Raw genomic sequence first — 22317 nt, 5'->3', positions numbered from 1 at the left:
AGGTGTGTGTGGGTGCCCACCTGGAATTGGAGCTGATTTTGGTGGTGCCAGACATTGCAGTATCCCATGGGGAGAGTGTTGACTTGATGTCCAGTCTGGCATACAACAATTGCCATTAATGCTGGGGGCACTGACCAAATCCATGTGCCCAGACTGCTGTCCCTGGTGGAAAGTGTGGTACTGTGGACAGGATGGTGGGTGTGAAGCTGGGTGGAGGAAGTGGAGCAGTGTTCATGAGTGGAGCCTGTGGAGAAATGCAGTAGAGCTAAAGCATCCAGTAACCATCAGGAAAAACAGTAACGCCTCCTTGGTGTGAAAGTTCCACAGATATTGTTTTCATTTCGGCCTTAAAGGTGCAAAACATGCATTCAGCCTCCCAGTTGGATTGGGGGGTGAAAGGGAGGGGAGCAAAAATGTCAAATACTCTAGTGCACACATAATCATGAAATGCCTGGGACAGGAACTGAGGTCCATTATCAGAAATGAGAGTAACTGGGACACCTTCCACAGAAAATTATTTTGAGAGAGCCTGAATAGCAACCATGGTAGCACTGGACCACATATGGAAAATGTAAAAATCCATCAGTGACAGTCAGCCAACACATTCAAAACCAGACCTACAAAATCCACATGCATGCATTCCCAGGGCTGGCTTGCTGGAGGACATGGGAAAACGAAGCCTTAGGAGCCACCTGCTGACTAGTGCACTGGGGACACACGGCTACCAAATGCTTCAGTTCCCAGTCATTGCTTGGCCAGTATACATTTCTGCAAACCAAGACTTCAGTGCAGGAAACACCACAGTGGCCCTCATGCAATGGCTGTAAGACCTCCTGCCGCAGATTCCTGGGAATGACCACCCTGTGGTCTGTGTCATACAAGGAGAGGAGGAGGACTCCATCTAAGACTGAGAGATGATGGCACAAGACAAAATAGTTACAAAGCAGATTGTAAGTGCAGCCCAGAGGATCAGATGACCAACCTTACTAGACGAGATAGATGATATGCTTGAGGACAGGGTCAGATGTTGTATCCTTGGCAAGCTGGGTACTAGGGACTGGAAAACCATTTATCGCCTGTTGGGACCTGACATCCAAAAGGAAACAGATGAGCTCCTCTCTATCAAGTTCAGGTTTCAGACTAACAGGCAGCCTGGTCCATCACATACAAGCACAAGCTAGGTATTACCACAACTCTGGCTCGGTTCTTACACGACAGGCTGCGTCGCAACATGGCACTAGCGTAAGAGGTGCCAATGAATGTCACAGTTCGCGTCGTAAACAGGCTCTGCGTGTGTGGTAACATTATGTCATTAAGGCTTGTACATAATTCTAGAGATTACTGTATCACATAAACATACACAAAACTTATGAAAGCTGCAGACCTACACGATTGCACATCTGCCTGGTCACATATAAGACATATCGAAAAGCAAATACAAGTTTCATGAGAACTGCAGAATTACAAAAATGTACATCTGTCTGGTCCTATACGTAATACGATCATACATAGATATTTTATGGGATCTGCAGTGTTATACACAGTACATCAGTCTGGTGATATATGAAATCTACCAAGAGTACATACAAATTTTAAGAACATTACATGGTTACACAGTGCATACCCGTCTGGTCATACATAAAAATACCAATAAAACAGGCCACGGCAGTTATAAATATCCCTTGGGCAAATACCGAATCTGTGAAATGTTACACAGATGATGGAAGATATCACCCAGTAAATTTCTTGGCTGTGTGGAGGGACACTTTTGTTCATGGCATGTCGGATGAAGCGCAAATAAAATATGTTAAACGGCATTTGGAGGGAGACCCACAGTCTTGGCCAAATATTAAATGTAGTTCATGTGAATTGTATGAAGAGTTCAAAAAGTTTTTTTGAATAAATTTTGGAGCGAGGCAAAGCAGATGCGGATCCAAAATGAATTCTTAAACAGGCCAAGTTACAGGTATGGTAATGGGATGATGAGAGATTTTTGCAAGTGCAAACCTGGCAAGCTTATGTGTGTGAAAAATCCGTTGGGGGTTTTAACAGAAATCAACACATTAAAAAGGCAATTACCCAAAAATTTGCAATGGGATCTTGTCCATAGTCCATGTGATTCCATGGATGAATTTGTGGAATTTGCAGAAAAATTAGAGAGGGCTTTTAAGTTCAAACCTCAGAGCAAACTGGGTGGTAGTTATCGAAATGGGAATACAAATAATCATCACCAAAATAATAGACGTGAGAGAAATCAAAGCAATTCTTAGGGAGATAATAGCTGGAATGAGCAGAATGGTTGGAGAACAAACAGGAGTGATAACTACTGTGAATGGGATCTGAGTAAAGAATGCAGATTTGAAGGGAGAAATTCATGCGAAGTGCAATCGTGTAACAACCGGTCAGGAAACTGATGTTCACCACATCTCAGATCTGGGGATGGTGATCTAAACAGGTGATGAAAAGGACTGTAGATAATGATAATGGTAGAAATGTTGATAGTTTTGTAGAAAGGCAACAAATATGTATTTTGGAGTATGTTGAAGAAGAAGGTTATATAGGTGGCTCTTTCATAAAAGCAGGCGCGAACAGCAGAAGCAGAGATTTGTGAGAGGTTTAAGTAAAAGTAATGGGAATAAATTTGCAGGGAATGATGTAAGTTATGAATTTGTAATGAATGAGTGTGTGAATTGTGATGAATGGAAAGATTCAATGGTTCAAAAAGAAGTTAAAGAGGAGATGAATTTTGTGAAAGCAAACTGTGTGGAGAATTCTGAAGAGGTATTAGCAAACAGTAGCAATTGCAATAGGGAAGGTGTTGTAGTAGAAAGTGTTTGTGAGTCGGCAAAAAGCATCGATGTTCATGAAGGTGGCATTGCTTTGGTCTCACCAGCTACAAGTGAGGGTGATTTTGTCTCAGCGGAATGAGTTACAAAGGGAGGCTTAGCATTGGTCTCACCAGCAGTTGAAGTTAAAAATGTATCTGCGGAGGTAGATGATTTCTTTTTAAAGAAGCAGAGTAATGGTAATTTATGTAATGATCTAAAAGCTACTGGTATTGAAACTCTGGGGGAAGGAATTTACGTGTTTCTAGTCACGAATGAAGATGAAATGAAACTTATTGATGAATGTGTGGATCTAAGATGTTGGTCAGAGTATGAATGTGAGAATGCATGTAAAGTAGGAACAGGGGTTAATCTGGATGAAAAGTGTATGGAAATGGCAGTGTGTGCTGGTTTTTGTCCTATCACAGTGGAATGTAGCAAGTCTGGATGTCCCAAAATTGTACAAGACAGTAGCAGCAATTTGTGTAATGTAGTGGCGGAGGATAAAGTTGTGTATCATTCGCATAAAGTTAATTCATCAGTGGAGGAAAGTAAGGTTTTTGATGCAAATTTATGTAGTGATTTAAATGGTGTATCAGCAGATAAGGTTGCTGAGATGAATATTTATGGTGATGATGGCTTAAGCATCGATGTATTATTTCATAAAGATAAAGTGTTTAACAGTGAACTGATGTGGAATTTCGTTGAAGCTGCAAGTGTCAATATTTTGGTGGGGAAAAACAGTACAGTTGTGCAGGCTGTGGATAGTGAATTGGTGAAATGTGTGGAGGAACCAACAGAAAACTTAGAGAGGGCTGAAGTAAATAGTGTGGATGGTGATAGTTTGTGTAATGAAGTTTGTACAAATTGGTATATGAAGGAGGAGTGTGATTCTAGTGAGACTGATTGGTGTTGGTACGGTAGAGTGTTATGGGTGTTGCTACCATATCTGTGGAAAAGTGAGAAGTTTGAAATTGCTAAGGCTATATAGAGAAAGGGCAGAAATGAAAAGCTGTTCTAATCTGTAATTAGTGGTAGTAAATTTGGAGGGATAATTTATGTATTTATTGGGGATTCATTAGTAATTTGTTAGTTTGTTATGACACGGTACGTGTGGAAAAGGGGGGAAGTTCAGGCACTGAGAGTGTGTGGAGGTCAGTGACCTTGTGGATTTAAGTAAAATATGTATTGATATATGCTTTGTATAAGAGTGTGCAAAAGAATTTAGTGGTCAATTTGAAGGGTATTACAATTGTAATTGTAAATGCACACAATTTTTGGTGGAGGTAGGAAGGATTGATTACAGTCAATTAAATAGAACTTATGGGAATTTGAGCTCACTATGATTCAGTTGATTGCCTTGTGACTTTGTTCCTAAAGTATCGTTTTCAGCTGGAGGGAATCCTTAGCAAGGATCCTGGTTGGTTTTGGGAAATGGTTTGTTGAGGGCTTTATACTTTTGGGTTTCGTTGTAGACAAGTTTGTCATGATAAATGGTGGAGCTCAGAATTCAGAGGCAGACATTATTTCTGTGAGGCACTTGGCCAAAAGACTGATGTGAGTTGATCAACACTTTGTGCTAAAATCCGTATGAGCATTTGTAGGGTGACAGAAAAATTAGTGCAAGAAGGCACCTTAGCACTGAGTAAGTGGCACAAGAAGTGCTTACAAAATCGGGCATAAGTAAAAGTGCATTTAAAAATTTTATTTCTTGTCCAAAAAATTATTTATGCATAACTGAAATGCAGGCATTTATTTAATATGCCGTTTCGTTCATAATTTTTGTTAGTTCAAGTTTACTTCAAAATTCATGCTAGATTATGCATTGAAATGCAGGCATTTATTTAATATGCTGTTTCATTCATAATTTGTGTTAGTTTAAGTTATTTCAAAATTCATGCTGCTCGCACACCACTAAAAAAGAATTTTGTAAACACTATTGGCCTTGCATTTTAGTCACTTAATTCTGTTGTTTTAAATTTGTTTAATATGTAATTGTATGAACTGAAGGGTGCTACTTCTGAACATTCTAGCAAGCCAGAATGTTAATAAGTGGAGGTGTGTGAGGTAACTGGCAATTTGTGGCACCCTGGAAATATTATAAGTTCGAAGTTGGCATGGTCGCGCAGGAGTCTCTCGGTGGGCCGCGGCCCAGCAGCAACCACGTGGTGCCGAACATTAGCTGAGCATGAAGGGTAGCCACAGCACATGGTCCATCAGCCACATGACTGGGAATTCCATGGTGATGCTGTGTCGATGAAGGAGACATGCCGGGAGTGCCAAAGATGGTGGACTTTGTGAAAACATAATGGCAGACATTTCGCAGTTCATGCAGAAATTAATAATAAGCAGAGGAAACATGACACCTTATAAAGAAACATGTACATTACCATTATTTGCCCAATGATTTTGATGGTGTAATCAGATTTTCAATATCTTTATTAGTTTAAAGTTTAGTATCAGACTGTAAATTATACAAGTAACACCCAGCAATGAACTTCCAAAATCTAAACGGTTCATCCAATTTTGTCAATCAACATGTCTTTAGAAAGCTATTAGTGTAAACCTAAACTGGTATAAATTACAGGCATGAAACTTTAATAGTACATGAATTATTGGAGGTCAAAGTGGCCGATTACTATCAATCGCGTCAGGCCATAAGTACTCCACAGTTACACGAAAAAATGGTAGCATCATGCTTATAAATATATTTATTCATCTATGTCTTTGTTTATATCTGATGTACACTATTCATGAAGAAATTGGTCAGTCATTTACTGTGTTTTAGAAAGCACAGAGACGTTAGGCTACTAGCCTACTTTTGCTTGCCATTCTTTTGATATGTGTCTATTTAATTTGCTTATGTATTTAATTATGTGTGTTAGAGCGTGTTTATGGTTCAGTCATAGGAATATTTATTTAATTTCAAGTTATTTAAATGTAAATCCATTATTTCAAATGTTTGTGAGTGTGTGTTGGCTTGATGACATGACGGAAGCACTATCGCCAATCACAGCACTGGTTATTAAGGGAGGCGACTACTGAATTGAATGGAGAGGCAGTTCAGAAGAGAGCAGCATGAGGGACAGTATGAGAGAGGACATGAGAAGTGCTGGGCATGATGGCACACTGGACACAGGGTCGCGAGAGAGACTTGGAGAGTGTGGAGTGGTTTGGGCATGGTCGCAGCAGATACAAATACTTTGGAGTACTGACTTGTGCACTTATGAGATTTCCTTGGCATCTACAGTGAAGACATAGTGTGCATTTAGAAGTGAATATCTTGTGAGCTATGTTGTTGTTCATAACTAATTATGTGAAGTAGGACTCTATTGTTTCCCTGTTAATCAACTTATATTTTATTTAATTGCTGGACCATTGACACCAATAAGTGTTTTGCAGAAGTATACCACATTCTCAAAAGTACTTCTACTATTGTACTCATCATTTAAAGTTGTTAAGATAGTACCTACAGATTTTATTTAATTGCAATCTTTCATTTATAAAATTCACAATTGCCGAGTGATAGGAACCTTCGACCATTCGATTCATGTGTGTATTCATATTGTATACTGTGGACTCATCAGTATTTGGCTTGTAATGTGGCAACTATGTATCCCAGCCTCTAGACAGTGAAACCACCCAAAACTTTTTAATATTTCAACTCTGAGCCTGTGGGTGTGTAGTTGAGGGCCACCACATTATTTCTTCATTATTATTATTTGAAAGCACGGAGACATAACAGCAACATGAAAAAGGTAGATTGCTACTCACCACATAGAGGAGTTGTTGCAGACTGCTAACCATTTAAGTTTTCAGACAAAGAAGTCCTTCTTGCAAAACAGAATGTTTTATATGTTATATTCGTATAAACACGACTGATACACACATGGGTGCTTTCTATGGCTGCTGAGGATGAGTCAGTCCCCAATGACTGGAGACAGTAGACATGTGAGTGTGAGTCATGCTCGCATGAATGTATGTGTGTTTTGTTTCCAAAGGAGGACTTTTTTGTCCAAAAGCTGCCTGTCTACAACTCAGTGCCTCTTCTATGTGATGAGTAGCAGCCTATCCTTTTTGTATTGTTGTTATGCCATACTGGATTTTCCATTGTTTACTATTGCACGTAACATGATCACAAAACAAAATTAAAGTATGTAGTGTAGTGAATGTTGACTGCAGTATTTCTTATGATACTTGGAAATTTAATACCAGACTAGCATAAACTAATGATTTTGTAGAGTAACAGACAGTCATTTCCAGAAATACATGAGAATTCTGCAATGAATAAGAAGTCTGTACTTCAGACTCCACAAGAGATGAATCCCCACAAACTGCCCCTTCTTGAAGATGCTTCAGGCTCTGGTAGAGTAATGGACATACAGATTGCAGCAGCATGTAAATTAAAACTGTCTAAAATTAAAGGTGGGAATCATACAGATAAGGTACCCAGATTCTGGGTGGAATGATGTGGGAGGACAGGAGTGGGAGTGCAAATACTCTGTCTTAGCCCCACTTGTACACACTTATATGCAGATCTCATATTGAAAATAGTGGGATGATACACATACACAAGTCAGTATTTCTAGAGATAACAAGAATCAGACATAAAGAATGAAATATGCGATGAAATATAATTTACCTAGCATATCTTGCATAAATTTTTCTGGGCAATTAAGTAATATGTCTAGCCATACTATTTATCCCATACATAAAAGAATTCTACAACTTTAAAGTAAATGCTTTAATACTCACCATCATCACAAAAATGAAAAGTAAACTTAAAACTAATGTAGTTTGTTTTAATATTGCAGGAGACACCAGGCAGTGTGGGCTGCTAGATGTTAAATGTCTTGCTGAACACAGGCGTGAGTACTATAACATTTGGTTACAACTTGTCTGCTGAATGACACAGAGATTTCTTCTTTGGCACAAGACACTTTAATCCTACATATTACACAGTCATTGTTCCTGCTTCTTTTTAATATTTTCTTTCTTGGTTTTAGGGAAAGTGAGGATGCTAAGTGCTGGAGAAATATAAGAAACAGTTGAATTTTTAACAATGCTGTCTGCTTTGTAAATCACTTTCCTCTGACTTTCCTACATATTATTTCTCAGAACCACAAGTAAATAATTGGAAATGATTCTATAGAGTGATTTTTTTCTTTTCTGCATCTACATTTATGTCAATACTCTGAAAACCACTGTGAAGTGCATGGCAGAGGGTACATCACATTTCACTAGTTATTAGTATTTCTTCATGTTTCTGTTCTAAGCATTACTAGTCAGTACACTTAATTAATAACATTTGGTCATCATGATAGGATGAAATGTTTACTAAATCACTGAAGGTATTTAGAAAGAAATGTTCAATAGCTGATGTACTGAATGGCTAATGTAACTGAAATTCTTGTTTAAAAGTTTATTGTGGGAAATAATCAAAAACTGTGTGTCAGCAGCTTCATATGTCCCCAGTTCATACTATTATACAGAAAATTTTGTGTTTATAGTTCCACAAATAATGAGTTTTCCATTAAATCGCCACAGTTTGTTACTATTCTATCTAACTGTTTGCTGAAACTTAAGATTAAATGTACTTATTTTTATGCTATTTCTATACGTATTTTTCTTCCATTATCTACTTTCACTATTTATTATATCTACAACATAATTTGCAGTTCTCTACATAGCTATAATTATTCAGATTCACTGTGTTCTCCATTTAGTTCAGCAATTGCCTAAATTACATTACAGGGATTCCACATCAAATCCACTGGCAGTCTTTATGGCTATGAGAAAAATTTTGATATCACTGTTCTTTACCATTATAGAAGCAATAAATTTAGCCTTACCTCTATTATATTCCAGTGCACATATTATCTGAATTCTGTTTGGTAATTTAAATCTCATTAACAATTTCAGCATTAATTATCCAAACTTAAACAATCACGTACTTAGGCTATGAGATGGATTAGTCAATTCTATAACTTATCATGTGATATGAAGAATGGAAGTTTTCTTTTTTCATAAATGTCTTGTGTGTGTGAGATCTGAAAGATACCTATAATTTTAAAACAATTTTTAAAACTTCTAACCAATTTTATTGGTTAGCTATTGTTAAATCATGTTTGTTCCTAACTTTACAGGTATTTTCACCAATCTCAAGCCACCCATATTTATTCCTGGCCTTGTTGATGGTCAAGATGGCATGAGTTGTGATTGTCATCCATCCTGCACAGACATCAACTACAGAACAGAACTATCTCAAGGCCAGTTCTTCAAGAGTGAATATGACAGGACACATTTCTTGTAATTTCTGCAAAATGTCTTGAATTAGTAGCTGATACGTGCATAAAAGAGATCTGGCTATTCCTGTACCTTAGATATGGAGACAAGTTTTTGTTTGAATTCTTTTTTCACTGTAATGAGACAATTTAGTTTTGCAAAATGCTTAATTGACAGCTAGCTCAGTAGGTAAATGTCAACTTGAAAATGGAAATATTTACGAAACATCCCTGACCCTGAGGTTCCCTTTGACAGTTGTATGGCAGTACCTTATGCAAGCAAAAGATATTGAGTAGTGGTGACTTCAGTACTGGATACTGAACTGTACTGTAATTCATAACTGCCTTCACCCACAACTGGGTGGGGCTGGTTGACTGGTGCTTTACTTACATTTATTGTTTCATTCCTCCTTTTCCTCATCTTGTAGCTCATCCATTTTTACCTGCACTGTTAACCTTAGTAGCAGCATCTCCATTAGAAGTGGCTGAAAAGTTGGTGCTGGGAATAATCTATAGTCAATGATGCAGGCCACATCAAAAACTGAAATTCAAACAAATTATTTGCCCTTGGTTGGTAAGTAAACTAATGTTTGTGGCCAATTTACATCTTATCTACTTTAATTATGCACAGATAAATGAGTAATCACATACTACACTCAGCGGACATCCTACAGTATTGTTCAGGTGCAGTAATCTAACCACAATGTAGTCAGTCACAATTGTTTCTGTGTGTCAAGCAAATAATTAACCCAGTCACTGTAATAGTCAGTCATTACACTGACTTTCCAAGCAAATAATCATACCAGAACAAATAAAATTTGCACAATCAGCATCAGTTTTGCAGACAACACTGTTCATTACATAACTCCACTGTTACTGTTGGTGATAATTATTACTGTAGTTTAAAAGAGTCAGTGAGAATAATTACATACTCAAAGTTCAAGTAATCATTTGAAACAGTGACTAAATTATTGAATAAACTCCTGGATGCAAAATTTAAACAAAATGTGGTAAATTTTCTTACTTGTAATCTTTCCTAAATCAACTGCAGTACATTTCCTGTACTGGCGGACATATATGTAGCTCCATTGAAAACTCACCCCTAACTGAACTTCAGCTGTAGTAACATGGCTTGTACCATGCTCCTTTTATAAGTTTCAAATAATTAAAATTGAATTTTCAGAGATTATAATTAAAGATTTACATTCCTGAGTAAATGAATAGAATATGAATATGAATTTTCAGATACAGTAATAATTTCTATCGAATTATACCAGTTGGTTTGTGCAGATATTTGATTCTACTTCAGTAACTAAGTCATACCTAAGGATGTGAATCACTTTGAAATTAACTGAGTGCAGGTATTGCCAGTATATCTTTGGTGTGATTGTATGAATACTTAATTATAAGGGCTGCTCAAAAAGTTTATGTCTGAAGACATTACTGCAGCGTATATGCAACAAGTTATGATTCCAATGTGAATATATATGTGCTGACATGTAGGCATGGGATCATTGTGATCCTGACATTTTTTCAACATCCACATGGTATATGCAGAGATATGAACTATGGCGATGTTATTACCAAATGAATCCAAACAGGGATCAATATGTTGTTGTTCTTTTCATGGCTGCCAAGGAACAAGCACCAGTAGACATCCATTGGAGAATGAAGAATGTGTATATGACAGCATGTCCCTTGAAAACCAATATTGTGTAATAGTGCACCTTTCATGCTGATTATTATTCAGCACAAGACTCTGGTCGATCAGAGATGCCAGCCTCATGCACTACAAACCAATGGCATTTGGTTTGTGGGGTGCTCAACTGTGCAGTCATCAGCACCCGTACAAAGTACCAATCTGTACACAGTCCAATCAAGCGACTTTCATGAATGATGATGAAATGATGAGGACAATACAAACACCTAGTCCCCCAATGGAAAATCCGCAACATGGCTGGGAATTGAACCTGGGAGCCCATGCTCCAGAGACAGCAACTCTAGCTGCCAGATCACGAGCTGTGGACATTACAGATCAACACAGGTGGGAGACACTAAACCACCAACTTATAATCCTGATCTCTCCAAGTGTGGTTATCACATCATCAATCCCTTAAAAGGGCCTTGATGAGTCAGTGATATGTGTCTGATGAGATTGTGCAGTAAGCAGTTACAGACTTCTTCATTCAGCGGGTCATGGTGTTTTACCAAACAGGAATCTTCAACCTGCTGCATCACTGGGATAGTTGCTTAAATACTCATGGTGATTTTGCCTGACAGGTACATCAATTCTGGACTGTACAGCCTTCAAATGGAAACTTTTGATTGCGCCTTACATTTCTACAACTTTTTTGTCTACTTTTTCATGGTGACAGAATCTTCTCACGAAATTCCAATCATCATCTTTCTCCTCCGAACGCGAAAATATTTTTTTGACACTGACCTGCATAGGGAGAAATGACCGCCACGACAAAATAAGGGAAATCAGAGCTCGTACAGAAAGATATAGGTATTCGTTCTTTCCATGCACTATACGAGATTGGAATAACAGATAATTGTGAAGTTGGTTCCATGAACCCTCTGCCAGGCATTTAAATGTGACTTGCAGAGTATCACTGTAGATGTAGATGTACTTTATCAGAAAGTCAGTAATTGCGTATATGTTTAAATATGTACAATGATAAGAAAACTCAAAATTACTGATATTTAATGATTAACATGGTCTTCAGCTAAACTGATTATCTTAATATACTCCTAACAATTAAAAAAATCTAGTAGACAATAAAGATAAGTTGAATTAGTCCTGAGTCAATATCTGAGACTGTTTTGTAATGAAGAAATTTAATATAAATGATAATATTGAAGATACTAGAAAAAAGGTAATATTGTGGGAAGAAAAATGTAAGAGATGGAAAGAATCCACATGCTTGGTTACAAAGTCGTTCTCTCTTCACTCTTTGTAGAATAAATATTCTAGTGTTTGAAGGTACATTAACTCAAAAGATTTGTCATAGTATCTTCATCTGCATGTAGATATGAACTCTGCAAACCACTGTGAAGTGCATGGCAGAGCATACACTTCACCGTATCGCATGTCAGTGTCTTGTCCTGTTCCAATTGCATAACAAGAGTTGGGAGAATGACTGCTTAGTAGTGTCTATATGAATTCTGATTAATCAAATCTTGCCTTTATGGTTGCTATGGAAGCAATACATTTGAGGCTGAAGAATATTTCTAGATTCTTCACTTCATACTTGAAAATGAAAGTATGGAAAATAAGATAGATTTTTTTGTTATAGTTCAGCAACATGTTATACATCTCAAGTGAAAAAAGCATCCCAAGCTGAGATTTTTGATCTGTTTGTGTATCACTGAACTAATTCATGCTTGTCATGTATGAGGTATTTATTTAATATGTGTCAATTAACTCCTGTTTCTGATGTGTGTGAATCATAGTCACTTGTTTACATAGCAAACTACGAGTTATTGTAAGCTTGAGAGTTTTGTTTGCTGTGAACTATTTATATGAATTTTCATTTCTTGGTTTTTCTGGGGTGATTTTTGAGCCCTGTTATAGTGTATTCAGGTGAAGAGCAAATGCTTTGGTATATTGGAAGGACATTTATTAAAATCAACCAAAGGGATTTGCAAGGCACCATATCTTATGTTTCACCATTCTGCTTACAGAGCATTGGAGAAATGCTCTGTAATAATGTGATGATCTGCTCCTTCCTAGTCAGATGTACTCGATCCACAAAAGTGGGCTCTCATTACCACCATAACATATTAATTTCTGTAGCAAAATTTTATGTTTGCACAGTCAAAGGCTGTTGAAAAGTTACAGGAAATACAGTTTTGATAATTTTGTTCTGAATACATACATAGTCTTTTTCATGGAACATTCCTTACAGTACTCAGACGAAGAGACAATTAATGATTTCTTAGAAAAACGGATCATTGTTTCTCACCAACTTTTTCCATTAAAGAGTTGAATGAACTTATGGTTATGAAAAAGGTCTGTAGTTATGTGTTACTTATTTATTCATATTTCCATAGATAGGTGATGATGATGCACAGTTCAGTCTATCAGCAAACAAGCAATGAATCATCAACAGTGTCAATATTAAAAGGAAAATGAAATGTAGTGTAATATCTGTGTGATGCGAGTATTTCATGTCTTTGTTATGTGTTTACAATTGAATCTTTGGCCAGTCGAACGGAGGGTACTCGTCATTGTCACAAAACTGAAATAATGTGAATTTGCCCATTGTTTGTGTGTTCAATGAAAATGACAGCCAGTGTTGGTGATTACAAAATACAAGTGGAAAAACTGAAAGCACCTGAAGACTGGGCAAAGTGGAAGTGGCACGTGTCAGTGCTGTTGCAAGCATATGCACTTGAAGACATTGTAAATGGTATGTACAAATGTCCTGAATTGCCACACAGTGCAATGTGGAGAAAAAGGCAGCACATCAGCAGTGGTTGAAAGACAATGTGAAAGCAGCAAGTTTACCAGCAAGTGCACTAGGAAAATCTGTTGCCGAGCTCATGTTATTATGCATTCATGCAAGTGAAATTTGCGACACATTACATGCATGATTTGGATGAAGCAGAACACAATGTCTGATCATATTGATAGAAGCATTTTTTTGTGTTCAGCGTGACGCCAAAGAGGACATTAGCACACAAGTCATGAAACTGCAGAAGCTTTTTGTGGATTTGAATGATGAACTGCATAAGCAGAATGAAAATGTTTTGTTTGAAAGAATTTTAAATGGTCAAATTCTCTCCACATTAGGCAAAAAATATGACAATTTCAAGGACCTGTGTGACACGATTCCATCTGAAAATCAAAGTGTGAACCTTTTGATTGAAAACCAGTGCACAATTGAATTGTGTGATCAAAGTATGATTGAATCAGCTGTGTTTGTTACACCTAGTTGCCCTAAAAAGAAAATTCATCAAAACAAAAGTGATGGTATCACTAGTGAAAAATCAAAAAGAATACTGAATGTGCAAAATGAAGATTTCCTTTGTACAAATGTGGGCAGGTAGGCTACTGGGCACCAAAGTGTCCAACAAAAAAGACAGATAACATGGAAAAGTATGTTTCATTTTTGTTGCATGCTTTTAGGGCTCCCATTGAAAACTGTGTTGAAATAGACAGTTGGTATTGTGACAGTGGTGGCACAAATCACATCGCTGAAAATAAACAATAATTTGTATCATATACGAAATTCACCATCCCTGAAAAGATTTCTATTAGGAAAAGAGGTGTGAGCATGTTGGCTCATGGACTGGGAACTGTGAAAATTCAAATGCAGTTGAATAATGTCAGAAAAATTGGTGAATTGGAAGATGTACATTGTTTCAGAAGTGATTGGTCACTTGTTCTCTTCAAAGCAGTTGTACAAAGAGGTTTTTGCACCAGACTTGATGACAAAAGTGTCGCAATTAAGGATGAAGTGACTAGGCAAACAATGATGACTGGTCATGTCAGCCATGGTCTCTATGTTCTTGACATATGTGTCACTAAACCATTGCAGCTGGCTCAAGTGAATTTGGTGATATTGTCAGATATGCTGCAAGTTTACCATGAGAGATTTGGACATCAACACAAATTACATGTGAAATGCATCTTGAAGCAGGTGAACATCAATGTGGATGGATGTAAAGAAGAATTCTGTGATGGATGTGCGCTCGGTAAAATACATAGACTGCTACTCAGGAACAGAATGAATCGACCAATGGTTACAGGTGAACAAATCCATGCTGACATAAATGGACCTATGTCTACAGAGTCTCTCAGAAAAGCTTGCTATTACCTATATTTCAAAGATGATTTTAGCAATTTACATAAAAAAATTTTTCTCAAGCAGAAGGGTGAAGTCAGCACAGTCCTGGAACAGTTCCTGAATGAAGCCAAGACAAATGGTCATGTTGTCAAACAGTTCAGGTGTGATGGCGGAAAAGAGTTCAATAACAATAAAGTCTCAAAATTTGCTGGCAAGCAGAGGCATAGAGCATTGCATCTCTTCACCTAACACACCACAGCAAAATGGTGTTGTGGAAAGAGAAAACCACACTGCTGTGGAGTGTGTACATTCTATGTTGAACCCCAGTAAATTGCCAAAAGAACTGTGGGCAGAAGCATGCAATACTCTTGCATATTTTTTAAATCACATTGGAAAGTCCTCTACTGAAAACAAACCTCCTTGCAAACTGTGTTCTAGATGACCAGTAGGCAACCTGGATCTGAGAATCTTTGGAACCAGAGTTATGTGCATGTGACTAAGAATTTTCATTCAAAATTTGATGACAAAGCTGTGCTTGGACTTCTGGCGGGGTTCATAAATGAAGAGATGGCTTTAGGGTCTGGATTCCATCTCACAGAAAAGTTGTACTAAGTCATGATTTAAAATTCAAGCCTTAAGTTGTATGCCATCTGCACACCAGTGGTGCTGAATTTGAAGTTGTTGGTGAAGACACTGTTCAACAGAGTCAGCCTAATCAGACTTCTAATGAGGAAAAGGAATCATAAGCTGTCACCCATGACAAAAGAATAGAAAGAGTAAGTAAAGTGTAAGAAAACTCGGAGACAACATCAAGTTTCAGAGGAAGTAATAAAGAGGAAGAAGATTTGGATATGGTATCAAGTTCTGGAGGAAGCAAATTTTTGAGTGAGAAATGAAGAAGCAAATGCGAGAGGAAGAAACCAGAATGGATAACCACTGGAGAGTGCATGTACATGGCTGGGACTCCCATCATCAGGGACAAGGATCCAAGCTCATGCACAGAAGTTTTGCAGTCTAGCAATAAAAATCAATGGCTTGAGCCCATTCATGAAGAATTAAAGTCCCTGAAAGAAAGTAATACTTTGGATATTAGTCGAGTGTCCAATTGGTGTACAGATTTTGCAAAATTGATGGGTCTTATGGAAGAAAACTGCAGAAAATGGGGAAGTTTGCTTCAAAGGTTGACTTGTGGCCAAAGAACATTTACAAAAACAAGGAATTGACTATGAAGAAATGTTCAGCACTGTCATGTGTTATGATACAGTTTGACCTCTGTTGGCAGTGGTTGCTGCAGAGAAATGGAAGCTCAAACAGTTTAATGTCAAAACAGCTTTTCCTAATGATGTAGTCAAAGAATATGTATACATGGAACAACTTGAAGGTTTTGAAGATGGTATTGGGCATGTTTGTTTGCTGAAGAAAAGTCTGTATGGTCTCAAACAGGCACCACATTGCTAGAACAAACATTTCCTAGACTTCATAATGAAGGCTGGATTTAAAAACAGTGCTGCTGATCCATGTCTCTTCTACCATCAGAGCAACAAGAACTGTCTGTATGTTGCAGTCTGTGTTGATGATGGTTTAGTTGTGGGCAGCAACAGAACAGATATTGAAGAGTTCATGAAAATGTTGATGCTGGAGTTTCATACAACTAGAGAGTCTCTCAAGATCTTTTTGGGTATGAAGATACAGCAAAATGAAAACAGGTCAATAGCAGTGAACCAGGAAGACTACACAAAGGAAATTGTGAAAAGATTTAGAAAGGATGAGTCTTATTGAGTTTCTACTCCAATTGGATGTGAAGTAAATAATGTCAAAAAGAAGATCACATCCAAATTTCCATATCGAGAGACAGTGGGCTGTCTGATGTATTTGACTACAGTTTCAGATCCAGATCCAACACTTCAAGATTGGAATCAAGTAAAACAAATTTTTAGATACTTGGAGAGTACTGTGGACTATGAAATGATGTACAACAACAAAGAGAGGTTGAAAGTCTACAGTGATGCTGATTATGCTGCTGACAAAGACACTAGATGTTCAACAACAGGTGTCATCACAACTATCAGTCATGGGGCTGTATCATGGACCAGTCAGTTACAAAAGACAAGTGTGGAAGCAGAAATAATATCAGCCAGTGATGGGGCAAATGAGCTAATCTGGTTAAAAGGCTATTGTATAAATTGATTGGAACTTCCAAATAAGTGAAACCTCCTACACTGGATGTTGACAATGCAAGTACAGTAAAACTGTCAAAAAATGAAATGTATCATCAAAAATCAAAGCACATAGAAGTCTGTCACTTCTATGCCAGGGAAAGATTCTTGAATGGGGATCTTGAATTTGAACACATAGATGGGACCAACCAGTTAGCTGATCCACTAACCAAGCCACTGGAAAGGGTTTCACTCGAGATGCTGCATCAAAGAATTGGAGTGCAGAAGATTAAATCCATGTGGAATTCAGTATTCACTTTTTATTTTTCTTTGGAGGAAGGGTCAATATTAAAGGAAAAATGCAGTTTAGTGTAATATCTGTGTGACACGAGTTTTTCATATCTTTGTTATATGTGTACAATTGAATCTTTGGACAGTAGATCGGAGGGTACTCATCTTTGTCACAGAACTGAATGTACGCGTGTGCGTGTGCGTGTGTGTGTGTGTGTGTGTGTGTGTGTGTGTGTGTGTGAAGAAATGATTTTCAGTTACATGAACATTGTTGTAATCTCTTTCATAGTTGTTAATTTGTAGCAAATACTTGTTTATGGTATTTTCTGTATCTTCTGACTTACAACTAATTTATCTACATGTGATTAGTTATGTTTCATTAACTTGATTAGGAACTGTTCCTTAAATCATGTAGCCAAGATTTAAATGTCACCTACAGCCAAAACTTTAAAAAACATCTGCTTCTTTCAACTGTAATAAATAGCTGCTGTTTGATCACTTTTTGGTGGCTTAATATTTGTTTGATTACACTGGTATTTTTCAAAGAAAATAGTTATCTGCACTGGTATCTGTAACAGTGGGGGTGTATCTGTATTACAAAATTTTCATGCAGCTTTACAGGGAACACTGCTTCATCAACCTCACAATTCACCATAATAAAGTAAAATTGGAAGTCCATAATATCACATATTTTCCCAAATATTTTTTGTTATATTTTGTACAAATAATTTTAAATGAGCAATTTATACTAAATTATGGTGATACTCTCAGAATAAATAACAGTGAAACTTTCACAGATTAGACAGAAATGCCAATCAATGCAAAAACAAACCAATGCCATTTCACCTAGGGTGTTGTACCAAAACTTGCTTGGATGTTGATGCTGATAGCTTTTTGTGCAACAAACACTGCAGTTATGACTATGCTATTATCATAAAGGAGCAGGTTGCATTGAAGTATCAACCTGGTTCAGCGGTTGCACAGAAATAGGTGGAATAGCTGAGAGGTTTAGTTTTCAGCAGAAATATTAGGACTATACAAGATGAAGTAGTATTCACTGTAAATCTGCATGAAAAGTTGTTGTGTACTGCAAACACACCCCTGTTGTTATGGGTAACTATTTTCTTTGAAAAATATCAGTGTAATCAAATAAATTTAACAGATATCTTCTAAAAGAAAATAAATGCTACAAGAGGAGCAGTAGATCATTTAAAGGCTTGCAACCAAAAATTAGCTTAAAAATGAAATACTAAAATAGAAATTATTTTTCTGTTTTCAGTCATGAAATCAACATAACAAATCATTCAATTCTGCATGTATACTTCAAGGATATATCATCCATTCGTTACAGAAGAGAAGTGGCCTACAGCTGGAATGATCTACTAGGTATAGAACCAGTACCACTTTTTCAAAGATACACTCACTTTCATGGTAAAACCTCTCTTAGATCCACAAACCATGAGACGTGGAAATGATGTGTGCATCTGAGGGTGCCCTGATAACACTGTGACACATGGCATGATGATGTGGATATGAAGTAGATCAGAAAACTGTGCATGGGTTAATGGTGCCTCTTGTTGTGTGAGATGTTCCATTTCCAGTGACATACAGGGTGTCAATATGTGGTGTGATGTGTCTGAATAGCAAAATAACACAGCTCCCTTCTATTGCTAAACAAGTGTCCAATGAAGGTCATCAGTGGTACATGGTGCCACGCTGTGGCCCACAGTCCTATATTATCCTGTATAGTTTAGTCAATTGTGTGAGATGGTTATCCTAGAGTCTTGGTGTCCTCATGTTAAAGGTACTTATTCGTTAGCTCAGTCCTGTGAGATTGGGCTTCACCATCCACCGTATGTACTGAGATTTATACGTGACATGAAAAATACTTTCACTCAGTTGAGTGTCAGCTCTTTACACCCTAGCCATCATAATTTCCCCATGAAACACTTACAGACAGATACATATTCCTAAAATGATATTGTCCCAAATTAGAACACTGCCATGATGATAATGCCATAGGAAGTTTCCTTCTTATGAAATTTTATCCACAACAGTAAGATGCTCCCTAACACACAGTGTGCCCTGCCTATCACCCACCAATGATCCAACAATAAATAATATCATGAAAATATCTTTGCTGTGCCAATCATGTTTCACTACTATTTGAATGCAATCTGTAGGATGCTTACGAGATGTAGTCAACACTATATCCTACATATGTACACACATTGGCCATTGCAGGACTGCTATTTCACTTCTTACTACTGTGATTTGTACGTCACATATTTCCACATTGCCATTAAATGTCAGCACATACACTCCTGGAAATGGAAAAAAGAACACATTGACACCGGTGTGTCAGACCCACCATACTTGCTCCGGACACTGCGAGAGGGCTGTACAAGCAATGATCACACGCACGGCACAGCGGACACACCAGGAACCACGGTGTTGGCCGTTGAATGGCGCTAGCTGCGCAGCATTTGTGCACCGCCGCCGTCAGTGTCAGCCAGTTTGCCATGGCATACGGAGCTCCATCGCAGTCTTTAACACTGGTAGCATGCCGCGACAGTGTGGACGTGAACCGTATGTGCAGTTGACGGACTTTGAGCGAGGGCATATAGTGGGCATGCAGGAGGCCGGGTGGACGTACCGCCGAATTGCTCAACACGTGGGGCGTGAGGTCTCCACAGTACATCGATGTTGTCGCCAGTGGTCGGTGGAAGGTGCACATGCCCGTCGACCTGGGACCAGACCGCAGCGATGCACGGATGCACGCCAAGACCGTAGGATCCAACTCAGTGCCGTAGGGGACCGCACCGCCACTTCCCAGCAAATTAGGGACACTGTTGCTCCTGGGGTATCGGCGAGGACCATTCGCAACCGTCTCCATGAAGCTGGGTTATGGTCCCGCACACCGTTAGGCCGTCTTCCGCTCACGCCCCAACATCGTGCAGCCCGCCTCCAGTGGTGTTGCGACAGGCGTGAATGGAGGGACGAATGGAGACGTGTCGTCTTCAGCGATGAGAGTCGCTTCTGCCTTGGTGCCAATGGTGGTCGTATGCGTGCTTGGCGCCATGCAGGTGAGCGCCACAATCAGGACTGCATACGACCGAGGCACACAGGGCCAACACCCGGCATCATGGTGTGGGGAGCGATCTCCTACACTGGCCGTACACCACTGGTGATCATCGAGGGGACACTGAATAGTGCACGGTACATCCAAACCGTCATCGAACCCATCATTCTACCATTCCTAGACCGGCAAGGGAACTTGCTGTTCCAACAGGACAATGCACGTCTGCATGTATCCTGTGCCACCCAACATGCTCTAGAAGGTGTAAGTCAACTACCCTGGCCAGCAAGATCTCCGGATCTGTCCCCCATTGAGCATGTTTGGGACTGGATGAAGCGTCGTCTCACGCGGTCTGCACGTCCAGCACGAACGCTGGTCCAACTGAGGCGCCAGGTGGAAATGGCATGGCAAGCCATTCCACAGGACTACATCCAGCATCTCTACGATCGTCTCCATGGGAGAATAGCAGCCTGCATTGCTGCGAAAGGTGGATATACACTGTACTAGTGCCGACATTGTGCATGCTCTGTTGCCTGTGTCTATGTGCCTGTGGTTCTGTCAGTGTGATAATGTGATGTATCTGACCCCAGGAATGTGTCAATAAAGTTTCCCCTTCGTGGGACAATGAATTAACAGTGTTCTTATTTCAATTTCCAGGAGTGTATAATATTTTTCACAAGAAAATGCTCCCTTACATGGGCAGGAGTGTGTTTAACCTTTTATTTGTATGGATTTGCCCCATTTAACATACATGTTTGTCATTTAACTTTCCTTTGTGTGTGTGTGTGTGTGTGTGTGTGTGTGTGTGTGTGTGTGTGTGTGTGTGTGTGGAAATAAAAAAACATAAAACTTCAAGTCTTTGTATCAGTCAGTTACATAGAAATGTTGTCTTATGAAAGTTGCCAAAGAGTCTTCTCTGACTAAGTAAACTGGTTAATTGAAAAAGGAGTCAACTTCTTTTTCATTTATTATTATTTTTACTTTTTTATTATTTTTATTTTTATATGCTACAGAAACACATCTGATTTTATTTATTTTCCATGTTCCAGCTGCATTTGGAGGAATTGTGGGTCTATGCCTGGGCTGTAGCCTCCTCAGCCTATTGGAGTTGCTTTACTTTTTCACTCTGAGGCCAGCATGCAAGCTGCTGAAAGACAAAAGTGCAAACACTATTCAAGAAAAGGTTTATCCCTTTTATATCAGACAGTCTCCAGATAATTCTGTTAAAAAGAAGCCGAAAGTTCTTGTTCACAACTGGTTGCCTTAAGATTAATGTCAGCTTTAGCTCTTATTCTGAAGACAGCATTCTCGATTGTTAACAGAATGGAAAAATGCTTTGAAAGTTTTGCACATGATATTAAATACTTTTTATTTGTAAATGTAATGTTAAACAATTACATACCATGACTCTGTCTGTCAGATGTCAAAGTAGGCATGCGGAACTGAACATTTCCATTATAAATATGTCATAAAGTTGTTACTGTCATACTGACTATATGGCACTTTTAAAACAGTGAATCATTTCCATGTACACTGAAAGTAAAGCTGCAGCTGTAGTAGTATAAGAGAATAAATAGGTAAAAAAGAAGTCTCATCATGAAGAGTCTGACACTTGCCTGTGTGCTCCTAATGTAATAGTGAGAGACTAAGTATACGGAAAATCACAAGAAGATGGAATGTCTGAACAGTATTTACATTCAGGAGCCCGAAGTCAAACATTTGAAATAAACACATTTAAAAGTAGAGAAAATATTCATAATGAATGACTTTCCTTGACACTAATCTTCATATCACTGAAATTCACATTCAAACCTGTCCATATTTTTTTAGTCCCCAATTTATATCACAACAATCATTTATTAACACTTCACTGAATAAACTGAAATG

General features: G+C 38.3%; 1 protein-coding gene across 1 annotated transcript in view; it reads left to right on the top strand.

Moving 5' to 3' along the window:
• LOC126191431 (sodium channel protein Nach-like) overlaps positions 1-21697 on the top strand; it is a 119323-nt gene extending 97626 nt beyond the window's left edge. Inside the window, exons 8-11 of the mRNA XM_049932340.1 lie at positions 7640-7693; positions 8972-9134; positions 18631-18737; positions 21480-21697. Of these exons, the coding sequence (XP_049788297.1) occupies positions 7640-7693; positions 8972-9134; positions 18631-18737; positions 21480-21697 (542 nt within the window). The remainder of the gene's footprint in view (positions 1-7639; positions 7694-8971; positions 9135-18630; positions 18738-21479) is intronic.
• Positions 21698-22317: the final 620 nt, after the last annotated feature.

Source organism: Schistocerca cancellata, chromosome 1 (genome assembly GCF_023864275.1).
Source record: "Schistocerca cancellata isolate TAMUIC-IGC-003103 chromosome 1, iqSchCanc2.1, whole genome shotgun sequence".
Classification (NCBI taxonomy): domain Eukaryota; kingdom Metazoa; phylum Arthropoda; class Insecta; order Orthoptera; family Acrididae; genus Schistocerca; species Schistocerca cancellata.
Note: the sequence above shows the minus strand (reverse complement) of the source record. Positions and strands in the feature narration are given on the sequence as shown.